Source organism: Lepidochelys olivacea (genome assembly GCF_965140295.1).
Source record: "Lepidochelys olivacea isolate rLepOli2 genome assembly, chromosome: 6".
Taxonomy (NCBI): domain Eukaryota; kingdom Metazoa; phylum Chordata; order Testudines; family Cheloniidae; genus Lepidochelys; species Lepidochelys olivacea.
This window is the reverse complement of record NC_140416.1, coordinates 69,390,784-69,407,494: the sequence shown is the minus strand read 5'-3', so window position 1 is coordinate 69,407,494 and position 16,711 is coordinate 69,390,784. Positions and strand designations below refer to the sequence as shown.

General features: G+C 46.2%; 1 protein-coding gene across 1 annotated transcript in view; it reads right to left on the bottom strand.

Moving 5' to 3' along the window:
* The window catches only part of PLCB2 (phospholipase C beta 2), a gene marked incomplete at its 5' end in the record, with an annotated part of 64,830 nt that extends 50,430 nt beyond the window's left edge, over positions 1-14,400 (bottom strand). Inside the window, 3 exons of the mRNA XM_084632350.1 lie at positions 2,809-2,877; positions 6,433-6,510; positions 14,317-14,400. Of these exons, the coding sequence (XP_084488476.1) occupies positions 2,809-2,877; positions 6,433-6,510; positions 14,317-14,400 (231 nt within the window). The remainder of the gene's footprint in view (positions 1-2,808; positions 2,878-6,432; positions 6,511-14,316) is intronic.
* Between the last annotated feature and the right edge of the window lie 2,311 nt (positions 14,401-16,711).

Sequence of the window (16,711 nt, the reverse complement as noted above, 5' to 3'; positions counted from 1 at the left end):
AGAAGCCGGACATGCTGGCTACTTCTGGGAGCCGTTTGGAGCTAGGCAGGCACGGAGCCTGCCTTAGCCCTGCTGTGCTGCCGACTGGGAGTCGCCTGAGGTAAGCACCGCCCGACTGGAGCCCTCAACCCAACCCCCTGCCCAGCCCAGTGAAAATGAGTGAGGGTGGGGGAGAGCAAGTGTTGGAGAGAGGGGGGATGGAATGAGTGGGGGCGGGGCCTCAGAGAAGGGTCAGGGCCTCAGGAAAGGGGTGTTCAGTTTTGTGTGATTAGAAAGTTGGCAACCCTACTGATCCTCATTACAAAAGCCTTCATGTCATATGATTTTAGTCTTGAATTTAACTTCATGCTACAGACCTGCTGGCTGTTGTCCAAATTATTTACCTCCCACATACTATACCATGAAACTGAGACAATAGAGAAATTGTGGTTTATGTTGAAGAAGTTTCCTGTATTTGTTAGAAGCTGTCTCCTCCTCCCCTTCCTTTTCTGTTATTTGGTGTTGCTTATCATGCAGGTAAGTCCCTTTGTTGTTCACAGTTGAGTCTTGACAGTCTGAAAGCTGTCATCTAGAACTGCTACCTTTGAGTTTGTTCTGTTAGACAAACTCATCAAATTCAGTACTGGCAATATCTTGATACTGTCATCTCACCATGACATAACATCATGTTTGCAGCTTTTTATCCTCAAAGCACTTTATAAACATGAACTAAGTAAGCCTCACAACACTCCAGTAAAATTAATTGTTATCCCCATTTCACAGATAGGAAAATTGAGGCACGGAAAAGCTTTAAATAGGGAAGAAGGACGGTCTTTCAGTTAAGGCCCTGGACTGGCTTTATCTCCCAGACATAGACTTCACATGTGACCTTGGACAAGTCACATACTCTCTGTGTGCCTCCATTTCTTATCTGTTAAATGGGAATGACCGTACTCAGGGGGGTGTTGTGAGGATAAATTCAATCATGTTTGTGAGGTGCTCAGATACTGTGGTGAAGGAGGCCAAATGGTTGCCATACATAAAGGTTGTTTGCACCACCCCACAGAGTCAGAGCTGCAGATAGAACCCACGAATTCTAGCTCCCAGCCTAAAGCTCAGACCACAGTCCCTTATTATATCATGACAGTTTCCTCACATCATGCTGCAATTTCACAACACACTCAGACACAGTGCCATTTTACATGAGATTGCCAGGTAAAAACAGGTATGATATCATTAAAAAGCAGGAGAGGTTAATTCATGCCCCAGCCCTATAATTCATGCCCCAGCCAAAATGGGACTTTATAAACCAGCAACCCAGTGATTCAGCTTTAATCTCAGCTCTCCACTCTTTTCCCACTTCCCTGATTTCCCTAGTAGCCTCACTTGAACAAACCAGAGTCAGAAGCCAGGGAAACAAACTCTCTTATGCAAATATAGGCAAAGAACCATGCAGACTGCTAGAGTTGGAGAGAAAGCAGCCTTTCCTCACCCTCAAACGCAATGCCAACATCACAAAGCTGTGGCAACTGAATGGTAATCAGCTTTTACTCCAGTGCTACATGCTGGCAACATGATGGAGTAGTTATAAGGCAGCAGCTCCATAATATGGTAGCGAGTATGTTCGCTGAACATGTCTAAGGAAAATCTAAGCCCAATAGTAAGATGTAACGCTCACTTTCTTATTAGCCTTGCCCTATCCCTCGACATTGGGACGGCTTACTGCTGAGAATTCTCTAAGTCTCATGATGGTGAGGGCCATTCTGCTGACATGTGCATGGAGGGCTCCACAGCACCCAATCCTCACAAGATTTAAGACCCCATCACTCTGAGCAGCACAGGTAGCTACCAGGGAATTGGGGGAGAGGAGTTATCCAAATGAAGTTCCCTCGGCTCTTGCTGTTGCCCATGGGAAAGAGTCACTTGGACCATGGGGGAGTTGGGAACACAGTGGGATACAGATGAATGGGGCACACCTTCCTGATGTGTGGCCAAACTAGAATTTACGGATTTTAATGGAGGATTCTGCCCCATTGCCCCCAGTAATTTTAGCCATTTTAGTATAAAATTCAATTCCTAAATAAAACTAACCATTACAGGAGTGGGGACCAGACAGCTTTGTGCCCCAGGGTGCCAAACAGCCACCCCCACCAAGCACTGAGCCTTTCCCTGCCTGCTTCCTCCCCTAGTATTTGGAAATCACAGAACTGTAGGACTGGAAAGGACCTCAATAGGTCATCTAGAGCAGTCCCCTGCACTGAGGCAGGACTAAGTATCATCTAGATCATCCCTAACAGGTGTTTGTCTAACTTGTTCTTAAATACCTACGACAGAGATTCCACAGTCTCCCTAGGTAATTTGTTCCAGTACGTAACTACTCGCACAGTTAAAAATTTTTTTCCTAATGTCTAACCTAAATCTCTCATTCAGCAATTTAAGCCTGCATGAATTTACAGGCTATGGACCCATGCTTGCTTCTCACCCTCTCCCATATACAAGTGCCCATACAGCCCAGTGTGGTAGCACTCTTGTTTCCAAGCCTGAAAATGACAGGTGGTTCAAGTCCTAGTCCAAGGTTTGTGCTCATATGCAACGTAGCATTAGGACTGTTAAGATATGGCACTCTTCATCTGAGATGTTTGGTTACCTGCATGAGAAGTGCGATACTGGTTCCACAGTCACTGCTTTGCTAGTTTCTAATCCATTGGTTAGAGAGAGCTCTGTGTAGTGCTCTGAGATACCTTGAGGGCAGTATGAAAGACACCATCTATGCAAACACGTGGCTCAAGCAAGGACTCAACCGTGGACAGAAAAGGGCCACAGACTCACCTTGGGGATTTTGGCAAATTTTCCTACTCGGGTGTCTCGGATGCTGGTTATATCCAAAAATTCCATTTCCTGAAAAAGAATAAAAATAGGGAGGAGGGTGGCACTTGGAGGAGGAAGGGCAAGGACAGCAAGAGAGTGAAGGGTTAGAAAGGGAATGGCAAGGCTCTCTGGTGGCTCTCACTCACAGCCCTGCATTGGGGTCAGTGTGGAGCTGCACTTCCAGAGCAGGAACAATGGCACAACTCCCAGCCACACAGAGACAGCACCTGCTGCAACATTCTTCAGGTTTCAGAGTAACAGCCGTGTTAGTCTGTATTCGCAAAAAGAAAAGGAGTACTTGTGGCACCTTAGAGACTAACCAATTTATCTGAGCATAAGCTTTCGTGAGCTACAACTCACTTCATCGGATGCATACGATGAAGTGAGCTGTAGCTCATGAAAGCTTATGCTCAAATAAATTGGTTAGTCTCTAAGCTGCCACAAGTACTCCTTTTCTTTTTGCTGCAACATTGTGTAAGCCGACTGCTCCCCTGGCCAGTGCAGAGGGACAGTGATATGTGGTTCCACCTCCTTCCTTTTTGGGGTGGAGGTCCTGGCAGGGAACAGTTTCTGGGGGCAACAGAGCACAAGGGCTGCAATTCCGTCAAGCTCCTGCCCTGTGGGAGAGCACCTTGCACACCCATCAAAGGGCATGCCACAAACTTGCACTAAGAAGGAGGCGGGCGAGAGGTTGTAGCAAGGGTGGATTGCTGTTCAGTAAAGCCCAATTAATCAGACAGGGTGGTATCTCTGAAGTGAAAACAGGGACTCTGCATAGAATCCTGGAAACATCTGGCAGGATGTGTAATGCTTAGTAAGCGCTCAGGAGGGAAGGGAACAGCACTTATACCAACTGAACAAGCACTCAGCTCCGGCCAAGTCTGCTCACAGTTGCGGAAACATCTAGTTCACAATGGCAGACTGAAAGGTTTAATACAATAATTAACACAACTCCTCTCCTAATAACATAACATGTTGCTCCCATACGGGTGCCCTCAAGGCCTGTCAGGGCCAAGCAGTTATCACTGGACCTGAGATCAGCAATATGGTGTGCGTGCAATGCAACTGAATCAGCTACCAGCCCAGCCACGGAAAGTAGCCTGTGACAGTCCACAGTTCACCCCAGTCCCTCACCTGTTACCCATGTCATCAACCTGCCTATTGCCCCCAGCAGTGTCATTTTGCTAATCACCCATGTCACCCGCATAATCTACTGTGGTCTGCCTGTTCTGTGGCTGCATCCGCCCACTCGTTGCCATGGCCACACTCTCCAGACTGGCCAACCCATGGCCCATGCCAACCCATACTGCCAGCAGCCAGCAGCCTGCCTATCAGCTACACCCAGCAGCTGTTGTCAGCTCACTCAACGCCCAGAGACTCTCTCAGAGTGGGAAAGGTGCCAGACAAATGAATGCATCTGATGAAGTGAGCTGTAGCTCACGAAAGCTTTTGCTCAAATAAATTGGTTAGTCTCTAAGGTGCCACAAATCCTCCTTTTCTTTTTGCGAATACAGACTAACACGGCTGCTACTCTGAAACTTCTCCCAGGATGTAAAGCCAGCAGATGCGCCATGTGGCTCTCAGATTTGCTTACAGTTTGTACTAGGTGCTAATCAACTAGTACTGCATTTCCCAGTATAACTAGGCACTGACCTATGTCTCCTCCTACAGCAGCAGGCCTGCTCCCCACAACACCACAATTCCAGTACCAGGCCTGCTGCTAACACCCTTCCGCAGAATCAGCATTCTTTGCCCAAAGAGCAGCAGGTCTTGTCCCCATTTCCTTCCCCAGCTCTGAACCCCTTGCACCAGTTACATACCCTGAACATCTGCTACTTTAGGGAGAAGGGAGGGGGCGGTCACAGTGTCTGTCAGGTTTACAAAAAACAGTGTTTCTCCTGCCCACAGAGCTGCCCACTTGTTCTGCTGTGTTGCAGGAGGAAGCAGACACCCTCTTGCGTTCCCTATAGCTCCAAACCCGCAACCATGAGGAGTAGATCTGGAGCGCCCTTGAGCAGAATGCCAAATGTTTCAGGAGGAGACACACAGCTGAAGGGAATGCAGACATTTCAGGGGAATATACTGGGCATAAGATGCTGCTGCTAACAGCTCCTTATCTCACACCACTGCTGTGCCGACAAGCGTTATTGTGGCACCGCTGTGAGGGAGTTCACCATGCTGGAGCCCCAGCTGGCACTGGCAATCACTGTTACGAGGAAACAGTCATTGCGAAGATGTCACTAATAGCGCCCAAATAGTCCCAGCTAGTACTACTGTGCAATGTACTGCTGCTGTCTCTTTATCTGCCATGCGTCAGTATGTGGGTCATGAGGAGGAAGTGAAGCTGAACCACAGTGGACTAGAAAGCGGAAGTATGTAGGCCCAGCCTCCCACCTGCCATCTCCCAGCACTCTCTGCCTCTCGGGGAACTGGATTTTTTCTCCTTTCCCACTGCGTCTCCCCTGCATAGATGCTGGAACTAGGGATACTGCCTCATACCTGGGCTTGAAGTGGTTTCCATTATATGCAGGGTTTACAGTTTGGTTCAATGGCTCTCAGCAACCCCACTACACAAACTGTTCCAGCACCCCTGCTCCTCTCCACCCCTCACTCCAGCCTGCATGCTCCAGTCTGCCTATCCCTTGCTGGGTACGTCTACATTTGAGCTGGGAGGTGTGATTCCCAGCTTGTGTGGACCTGCACTAGCTATGCTTAAGCAAGCACATTAAAAATAGCAATGTGTCAAGGGCGCAGAGGCAGCTGCTTGGGCTAGCCACCCAAGTACGTACCCAGGGATCCAAGTGGCTATGTACTTGGGCGGCTAGCATGAGCCGCTCCCCATGCTACCCTGGCGACACTGCTATTTTTAGCAAGTTAGTGCACGCACATCTAGGCAAGCTGGGAATCACACTGCCCAGCTCAAATGTAGATATACAACTGTGTGTTCCAGCTTAGCACTGGAGGAACCAATATCTCCCTCTGGACCTGAGGTGTGCTGTCTTCCACCTTCTTCCTTCCTCCCTTTTTTCAGCTCACACCTGGATAAACTTCATACATAGCTCCTGGAAACATCAGCACACTACTTAGCTACAAGCATAGTCCATTCCTGTTTGAGACATGTAAGAGTTGTAGCTTTTGGCTTAGTGGGCTGTGCAGGGGGCTCTCGCTCGCCAGTCCTGGGGTGTAGCTCCAGCTCTGCCATTTGCTCATTCTGGACAATTCACTCAGCCTGTCTGGTAAATGGGACTATTAATGCTTGCTCACCTTTGTGAAGTGCTCGGAGAGGCATGGAACTAACGAGCTATACAGTGCAAACAAAACCTGTGACAAAAAAGGAAGTGCTCATTTCCCATCGGCACATGTAGTCTAGTTCCTCTGACTCCCTGCTTTTTCCTGGAATTGCCCAGGAAATTCCTGTAGGGGCACCTGTCACTGAACAAGTGGCAGTCCCCAGGCCCTTGTGTGGTGCTTTCTTCTAAGATGGGATGTGTTCTAGCTGCTGTCTAGCGGCTGACCAAGCCTCTTTGCTCTGGGTACTTTTACAAACTCCAATTCAGAGACACGGCTGGGAAGCTCAACACTTACCTTATTCTGATATGTCCAATATAAGTAAAAGCCCTTTGGATCTACCCGGAGAATCACAGGCGAAGCATTCGTTGTGTCCTGACAAAACCAGGAGAAAGAAGGTTTAAAGCGTTGGAGAATCTGTAAGGGAATGTAATTTCCCCTGCAGCCCAGACTTGGTGAATCACCTTCTGACTATTCTGTGGTCTGTATAAAGCAGTTGGTTAGTTTGAGTTCAGCTCCAGCAAGTGAGAGCCAAGGGTTATGGAGGCTAACCTATACTGCTGCTACCCCTAATGGTGGGTCCTGCCTCCAGATCAATGCTGAGCCAAGACACATTGGCAGCGAAGTGTTAAGGAAGGATATGCTGTCACTGTGTCCTTTACCTCCCCTATGAGTATCCAAGGGACTTTAATCTCCAGGGTTGGCGCCTTCCATGAGCACTGAACACTACAATAACCATCTGTCTGCCATGCTCTCCCTCTCATCATTCCACTCCCTCCTTTCACTCCCACTCTCTCCTCTTCTGCAATAGGCAGAAAGCTCATGAAGACACATATGCCTACCCATGTCCCCATAGTTCTCAGGTAGTTCCCTGAGCTCACTGCTGTGAGCTAGAAGAGCATTCTGGACATTGATATGCAAATGAGGACCCCATTGACCACATTTCTAGATTTCCCACACTCTCCCATCAAACCAAGCTTTTTAAAACCAAGCAGAGTCTTCAGTGTGGAAAAGCCCAGAAGGACCTCTTTCCTACCTGTCCATATGAGGAACAGATCCATGCTAGCTACAACTGGGTTCAAACAGAGTTTATTCAACCACCCAACATTGTGAGATCTTAGATGTTGCATAAATTATCATGAACTCTTACTAAAAAGTGGCACAAACCATGATCATCTCTTTATCTCCTTCTTTTCTTAACAGCTTCTCCCCTTTGGCTATAGGCCCACATGAAGAAAAAGACAGACTGAGCACACGCATCCTAAAACACATGCAACAAGGCTGGCCTATGAGAGACTGCAGGAGGGAGTGAATTCCAGAGATGAGGATTCTTCATCAGAATGTCCTGCTGCCCATGCCCTGGAGTTCAACTCCAAGGACTGAGAGCAAGAGCTGTCTTGTGGAACACAACTGCTGCAATGTGGCATAGCAGATGAGATGGATGTGGGAACCCAGGCCATTCAGAGCTTTGTAGATGATAACAAAGGGGTGGATTGGGAGCCAGTGCAGAGCACGGATTATATAAGGTTTGTGATCATAAATTACAAGTATGTTTCAATTAATTTAATCTCACACCCCAAACCTATAGTACTTTCTTTGCAAAAATTCAATACTTTAAATAAGAAGAAACCCCAAATCCCAAAATGTCTGGAAATGAACAGCTAGGGGAGCCAGGCTGTTCTCCTTTGTTGAATAACCCTTTCTCATTCACCATGACTTCCCTTGACTCATACTGCCTCCCCCTTAACTTTGCCCCCTAATATATGCAGAGAAATGCAAAAATCAAAACATCACTGGGGTGAATTTCTGACCCTACTGAAATCAATAGCAAAACTCTTATTGACTCCAAGGGGGCCAGAATTTCCCCTTCGAAGATTACGAAATCCTATTTCCTGTTCAAGGGATCCATTTCCAATAATCACTTAGGGATCAATTGAGGAGTTCCCTTCTGTAAGGGACAGCTTGTAGCTTTGCTGCTCTGCACCGGCCCTGGGACATAATTGTGATGTAGAGAGTCACAGTTTGGTGTCTGGTTTTTCATTGCTCCAGGGAGAAAGTAACTTGTTCTATCCCTTTACTTGGCACAGCTTACTTTACACTCTGTGCTGGCTGGCTGCTGCTTTGTATGGAAGGAGTTAAGGCCCTGCACACTCCAAGACACAATATGTGGCTCCATGAAGGCTATTTAATCCCTGCACTGTGGTCTGCGATGGGAGTAGCCCACACAGGGGCTTTATGACCTCTTACGTATGTTCCATGGGTCACAATGTGCTAAAGTGAATGGAGCTACTTGCGTGAACTTGCCAAAGACAGTAAGGATTGTACATTCAAGATGCTTATAATTTGTTCTCAGTAGAAATATGTTTAAAACTGAATCGGGCCACATTTAGAAGATAAGAACGACCATTCTGGGTCAGACCAAAGGTCCATCTAGCCCAGACCAAAGGTCCATCTAGGTCCATCTAGTCCATCCTGTCTTCTGACAGTGGCCAATGCCAGATGCCCCAGAGGGAATGATCAGGACAGGTTACCATCAAGTGATCCATCCCCTGTCGCCCATTCCCAGTTTCTGGCAAACAGAGACTAGCGACACTATCCCTGCCCATCCTGGCTAATAGCCATCAATGGACCTCTCCTCTATGAACTTATCTAGTTCTTTTTTGAACCCTGTTATAGTCTTGGCCTTCACAACATCCTCTGGCAAAGCGTTCCACAGACTGCTTGTGTGTTGTGTGAAGAAATACTTCCTTTTGTTTGTTTTAAACCCACTGCCTATTAATTTCATTTGGTGACACTGAGTTCTTGTGTTATGAGAAGAACATAACATAAGAACATAAGAATGGCCATACTGGGTCAGACCAAAGGTCCATCCAGCTCAGTATCCTGTCTGCCGACAGAGGCCATTGCCAGGTGCCCCAGAGGGAGTGAATCTAACAGGTAATGATCAAGTGGTCTCTCTCCTGCCATCCATCTCCACCCTCTGACAAACAGAGGCTAGGGACACCATTCCTTACCCATCCTGGCTAATAGCAATTAATGGACTTAACCTCCATGAATTTATCTAGCTCTCTTTTAAACCCTGTTTTAGTCTTAGCCTTCACAATCTCCTCAGGCAAGGAGTTCCACAGGTTGACTGTGTGCTGTGTGAAGAAGAACTTCCTGTTATTTCTTTTAAACCTGCTGCCCATTAATTTCATTTGGTGGCCCCGAGTTCTTATATTATGGAACAAGTAAATAACTTTTCCTTGTTCACTTTCTCCACACCACTCATGATTTTATATACCTCTATCATATCCTCCCTTAGTCTCCTCTTTTCCAAGATGAAAAGTCCTAGTCTCTTTAATCTCTCCTTATATGGGAACCATTCCAAACCCCTAATTCTTTTAGTTGCCCCTCTGTGAACCTTTTCTAATGCCAGTATATCTTTTTAGAGATGAGGAGACCACATCTGTATGCAGTATTCAAGATGTGGGCATACCATGGATTTATATAAGGGCAATAAGATATTCTCCGTGTTATTCTCTATCCCTTTTTTAATGATTCTTAACGTCCTGTTCGCTTTTTTGACTGCCGCTGCAAACTGCGTGGCCACCTTTAGAGAACTATCCATGATGACTCCAAGATCTCTTTCCTGATTCGTTGTTTATAGTTCCTGATTAGCTAAATTAGCCCCCATCATATTGTATGTATAGCTGGGGTTATTTTTTCTAATGTGCATTACTTTACTTTTATCCACATTAAATTTCATTTGCCATTTTGTTGCCCAATCACTTAGTTTTGTGAGATCTTTTTGACATTCTTCACAGTCTGCTTTTGTCTTAACTATCTTGAGCAGTTTAGTATTGTCAACAAACTTTGCCACCTCACTGTTTACCCCTTTTTCTAGATCATTTATGAATATGTTAAATGAGACTGGGCCCAGAACAGATCCCTGGGGAACACCACTATTTACCTCTCTCCATTCTGAAAATTTACCATTTATTCCTACCCTTTGTTCCCTGTCTTTTAACCAGTTACCAATCCATGAAAGGATTTTCCCTCTTATCCCATGACAACTTAATTTACGTAAGCGCCTTTGGTGAGGGAACGTGTCAAAGGCTTTCTGGAAATCTAAGTACACTATATCCACTGGATTCCCCTTGTCCACATGTTTGTTGACCCTCTCAAAGAATTCTAGTAGATTAGTGAGGCATGATTTCCCTTTACAAAAACCATGTTGACGCTTTCCCAACAAATTATGTTCATCTATGTGTCTGACAATTTTGTTCTTTACCATAGTTTCAACCAGTTCCCCTGGTACTGAAGTCAGGCTTACCAGCCTGTAATTGCTGGGATCACCTCTGGAGCCCTTTTTAAAAATTGGCATCACATTAGCTATCCTCCAATCATTTGGTACAGAAGCTGAATTAAACAATAAGTTACAGACTAGAGTTAGTAGTTCTGCAATTTCACATTTGAATTCCTTCAGAACTCTTGGGTGAATACCATCTGGTCCTGGTAACTTATTACTGTTTAGTTTATCAATTTGTTCCAAAACCTCCTCTAATGACACCTCAATCTGGGACAGCTTCTCATATTTGTCATCTAAAATGAATGGCTCAGGTGTGGGAATCTTTCTCATATCCTCAGCTGTGAAGACCGATGCAAAGAATTCATTTAGCTTCTCCTCTATGGCCTTATCGTCTTTGAGTGCTCCTTTAGCATCTTGATCGTCCAGTGGCCCTACTGGTTGTTTAGCAGGCTTCTTGCTTCTGATGTACTTAAAAATTTTTTTTGCTATTACTTTTTGAGTCTTTGTCTAGCTGTTCTTCAAATTCTTTTTTGGCCTTCCTAATTATATTTTTACACTTCATTTGCCAGACTTTATGCTCCTTTCCATTTTCCTCACTAGGATTTAACTTCCACTTTTTAAAAGATGCCTTTTTGCCTCTCACTGCTTCTTTTACCTTGTTGTTTAGCCACGGTGGGACTTTTTAGGTTCTCTGACTCTGTTTTTTAATTTGGGGTACACATTTAAGTTGAGCCTCTATTATAATGTCTTTTAAAAGTTTCCATGTGGCTTGCAGGGATGTCATTTTTGGCACTGTACCTTTTAATTTCTGTTTAACTAACTTCCTTATTTTTGTATAGTCCCCCTCTCTGAAATTAAATGTTACAGTGTTGGACTGCTGTGGTGTTTTCCCTGCCCCAGGGATGTTAAATTTAATTATATTATGGTCACTGTTACCAAGCAGTCCAGTTATATTCATCTCTTGAACCAGATCCTGTGCTCCACTTAGGACTAAATCAAGAATTGTCTCTCCTCTTGTGGGTTCCAGGACTAGCTGCTCCAAGAAGGAGTTATTTAAGGTGTCAAGAAACTTTATCTCTGCATCCCATCCTGAGGTGACATGTACCCAGTCAATATGGGGATAGTTGAAATCCCCCATTATTATTGAAGTTTTTTTATTTGTATAGCCTCTCTAATCTCCCTGAGCATTTCACAGTCACTATCACCATCCTGGTCAGGTGGTGGGTAATATATCCCACTTGTTATATTCACATCTGCTTGCCACACTTAAGAGATGGCCAAGCACATTCTGCATTAGCTGAGGCTTTGGAGTGGACTTCAAAGTGGCTATAATGATTAGGTATCATCTGTATTACAGTAACACTCAGACTCCCTATTTTGGATGGCACCTCCTTTGAACTGGGCACTGTACAAACACAGAGTAAAGATGATCCCTGCCCCATAGAAGCTGCAATCTAATTAAATAAAATACATTAATATAAGTCAGCCTAGAGGAGTATGTCCTCCGTTAGAGGGAAAGCTCCAATTGCTAGGCCAGCTGAAGGTGCTAAAAGGCCTGGTAGGCCACTGCTGCTCCCTGGGAATCCAAAAACAGTGGTGGTTCCAGTACAACTCTGAGACTGCAAAGGAAATACCCCTTGCCAGAGGAAGCAGACGTAATCTCCTTCATTTCATCAAAACGTTTCCCCCTGCCCGCCAACAGCACCTAATCTGGATACCGTTTAAAGCAGCTAGCTTTCTTCAGGATCCAAATCTGGTCAGGTGCTGAGAAAGCAGAGGGATCCCAAAATCCAATTCAATGAGAGGGAAAAGAAGAGCCGAGTCTTGCCAGCCCACTGATAACACTGCAGCCCAGGATGTCTCACCATTTCCCTTTGCAGCACCCCTGCCTGCCGCTCCTGCCCCTCCCCCCACCCCACACACGTGGGACAGGAAGCCTGACAAGATGGAGAAATGTGAATGGAATAACCAAATCCTGATTAGGGATATGTTTTGCTGGAGAGCATGCTGTCGACTACCTAAGGACTAAGGCCAGCATTTTCAGCAGTGGCCAGTATTTTTTGGGGGGAGAGGGGAGGGTTCAATTCTTAGATGATCAGTTTGAGACATCTTGGATTTTAGAGGTTCTGAGCACCCAGTATTTCCAAGGGAAGGCCTTTAAAAATCAGATTCAAGTTGTCTTAAGGTGGGCACCCAAAAACAGGGACAGAAAATCGGTGGCCACACAAAAATGCCGGCTTTAGACTATGCGTGTTTGGCCAACATTGTTCTCAGAAACAAAATACCAAGAAAGCCACATTAGAACCCTGTTAGCAGCAATCATGATTAAAGATAGATATATCTGTGTTCCACTTAGCTCTGGCCTCATTCACTTATTTTCTACAGAGAATTATACAAGTCAGGAGGAGCATCTGCCCATGTTGCTGAGCTACCAGTGTCATTTTGACCTGTATTACTTAGCGCCATCCATTTCTGCTATCTGCACGCTACATCACCTACTGGCTTGAACGCTGCTAGATTATCCTCGCAGATCATTGATTACTGCATGTCCCCAGTCGCCTCCTTCGTCCCATACTGCTTCTACAAAGGAGGGCCCTTTGTCTTCAAACTAGTTCTGCATCCACTTGAGTAGCTCACAGCCACCCACTACGTAGCCACTTATGGACCTTTAAAATGTGTCTCTTTTGCCATATTGTGTAAAAGCTTCCCCCAGATCCAGGCAAACTGTCATATATCCATAGCTCCCCTCTGGTCTATTGACTCTTACCTCTGGTGATGAGTAAATCTTAAAAGGCACAGAGATCTGGCTCTAAAATAAAGAGATGGACAGCTGCCCCATATCCCTGCTTGGGGGAATGCTGGAGGCCTTCCTGGGAGACAAGAGCACAGATTCTTAGATTCAAAGGAATATTTAGCAAATGAATTTCCTCCTTTGCTCCTGTTCCAAACCCCTTCTCCTGGCCTGTGATGGATACTCAATGGATAACTCAAACCAGTCACTTTGCAGACACAAGAAGAAGGATGAGCGAGCAGCTCTTCACAGTCCTCAGCTAAAAACCAACCAAAGCAGGCCCTTGAGCCCAACCCAGAATGGTGGGAAAATAAGCCTGTACCTGAGCCACCTTCCTAACACTGGTGAAAGCATGAACTGAGCAGCTGCTTGGGCCCCTATATCCCATGCAAGTTCTGTAGCTCACAGGCTAACCACATCTTCCCTGTTTGCGAACAGGGCTGGGAGAGAAGGAAACAAACAGCTCACCGCCACACCCCTTACTCCCTCCAGCAATGGGTCCAGAAGGGGAAGCAACTTCTGATCTGATTTTTTTCCCCTCCCTCTGCAAAACTGAAGAGCCCTTCTGCTTGAGACCCATATCCTGCCCAACCTCGCTGGAGATCTCTGAGTGCAGGGAGAGACCCTGTCGGCTCCGGGAGACCTACAGCATCAAGGACACATTTCCTTTGTCTTGGGGAGGAGGAGGGGAGCTGCACTGACTCTCCATCTTTCCCTAGGCTGACCCATGGGACAGAAGGGGGGCCCTGATCATGCCACCAGAGAACTCTTTCATGGAACTAGGACACAACTGCCTGCGCCCGTGGGGGTCAGAGTGCATTGCCATCACCTCACACACACACGCAGGCCCACATCACCCACCCCTCATATCCATACACACATGCACTCGCTCAGCATCCCCCTCATCCACCCATCCCTCTCCATGCATCAGGTGCCCACACATACAGCAGACATACATTTTCCCATTGCCCTCTCCTACTTTCTCACATACAGGCTGCCCACACACACATGCACACATGAGCAAGCACTCCCAGCCCTCCAGCAGGACTTCGGCCTCCTCCGTGCCCCCAGCACATGCAGTGAAAGCCCAGGTACTCACATCGTCCCACTTGATGAAGCGCTCGCCCTTGGAGAGATACTCCTTCACCTCGGGGGGCGTCAGGATGGGTGTGAACATCGACATTCTGTCCCACAGATCTGCCCCTCAGCCAACAGGGCAGCTGCAGGGCTCACTCTTTCTTGGCCCCCCTCTTCTTGATCTCTGCCTCTCACATGGTGTTCTCTGCCACTGCTGCCCTTGGCATCAGGCACCAAACAACCTCTTATATGCCAGGTAAAATTAGGGACGACTAGCACAGACAAGTGAGGAGCCGCTCATCTGCATTGTAAATCAGTGGTTCTCCAAACAAGCAGGTGGGTCCCAGCACAGGGAGGAGAAGATGAAGCTTATGCAAGAGGAAAGCCTGGGATGGGCTGAGAGAAACACACGCATGCACACACTCTAGGAGAGATCTACTCCTTAGAACTCTGCACTACTGAAGTGCAATGTTCAGCAGACACTTCCGGACAGAACTTCCTTAAATTTTTTTCTTTAGAACAAGTGCAGTATCTGCCAGTGAACCACCCAGTCATTTATCAATTTCAACAGACACCAGCACAAAACACCAGTGAGCCTGGCCACACATGATCAGCCCCCTCAACACTACAGAACCATCTACCATCTACAAGGAATGCATTTATTTTACAGTGCATATTCTACCTATATAGTCCACATCACTGGAGCATCTGAACACTTCAAATCTTTAATGGAATTATCCCCACAATATCCCCGTGATGTAAAGAAATATTATACCCATTTTACAGAGGGAGGAACCTGAGACAGGTTACATTTAATGACTTGCCAAGGTCATATAGGAAATCTGTGGTTGAACCAGGAATTAAACTCATCTGAGTCCTTAGGATGACCCTTATTCTCTAGGTCATCCTTCCCTAGTTCAGGTTACTTCACTTTCAAGCAGGGATAAGTGTCACTGGTGCAAATCCCAACTTTCTTTATCTATACTAGGGGGGCTGCACCATTGCAGTTGCCCCAGCTTCTGGTCACCAATGGCTGAATCCCAAGTATAGACAAAACCTCAGAGCAGGTTGAGTGGAAGATTCATTAAGGTTCATTAACCTTTCATGCCGACCTGGGCCCCAGATTTGAATCCAAAGCATGTGAAATTCATGGGTTTGATGCAGAATCAGGGACAGCAAGACAACTTTCATGGAGTTTTACTTTGTGTTTTGAGGGGTTTTTGAACTTTAAGCTTAGAGCAAGATTTATAGAGTAGATGCAAACACCATAGATCGAAACCAAAGGAAAGATCTGCCAGAGCGTCTAAAAGGCAAAACCTCCAAGTTTCTCGTGGCTCCAGAGAAGAGCGCTGTGTCTGGGAGATACATAAGACAGGGGGTAAAGATAACACTCTTTCTGTTAACGGCAGGGGCTGCTCTCACCAGACTGGGGTACAAGTACATTGACACCATTGTACAAAAGGAGCCCGCCACCCCCAAACACAGTTGAGTGCACAGAGGGCAGAACTGTCTGTTTGCTAATTGCAGGCAAGGAGGGACATCTCCCTGGGCAGGTGCAGAAGCATTGGCGGCTGAGGAGACGGGCACACAGATTGAAATAGATGGGACTGAAGGCATTTAGCCTTTTTTGAATCAAATAAATGGCAGGTTTACTGCAACAGACTCCCCATCTAACAGGATTTCCATATGTGAGCTGGGATTTCATAACAGTTCCCTTCTATGAAAATCAAGCTGTAGCAATTGTGGTTGTGAGCTATACCTAGCACAGCCATTGTTCACGGAAATTGTTCACGGAAGGGCAGAAGAGAAGAATATAAAAGGAAGTAAAGTTTCTCTGAAAAGGGTAGGTGATAAAAATGGCTATGTTGACATTCCTGTTGGTCACGGAGGCAGCCTCAGCATTTTGAAGTGGGCCTGATGCAAAATTTTCGTCTCTGCCTTCCCAAACCTAACCTACCCCTACCTGGTCATCCCGCCACTATGCACAGAGCCAGACGAAAATTCTGGGGAAGGTCAGTCGGACATTTCTGTGGGGCATGCTCACGTTTTGCTGATTCATTTTTTCTGGAAACTGTTAGGTGCCATTAATTTGAGCTGTAGCTAGTGCTCCAGCTATAATGAAAAGCAAGGATGGGAGCAATATTCAGACAGGTTCCCACAGTGAAAGCAGAGCAGTCTGAACAAAGTTAACATCTTTTAAAAGCACGTTCCAAGGGTCAACTCTTCCTGCAAGTTGGGAGTCTAGACCTCCAGCCACAACTGGGCTTTGAGCATATTCTAGTACATTTTAGCTGTACATAGTGCTTTCCAAACATTCCTTTAATTAGTCAGCCAAGATGCCTGTTATTATCCCTGTTGTACAGCTGGGGAAACTAAGGCAGGGAAATGATGTGACTTGCCAGAGCTATCGAGATCCT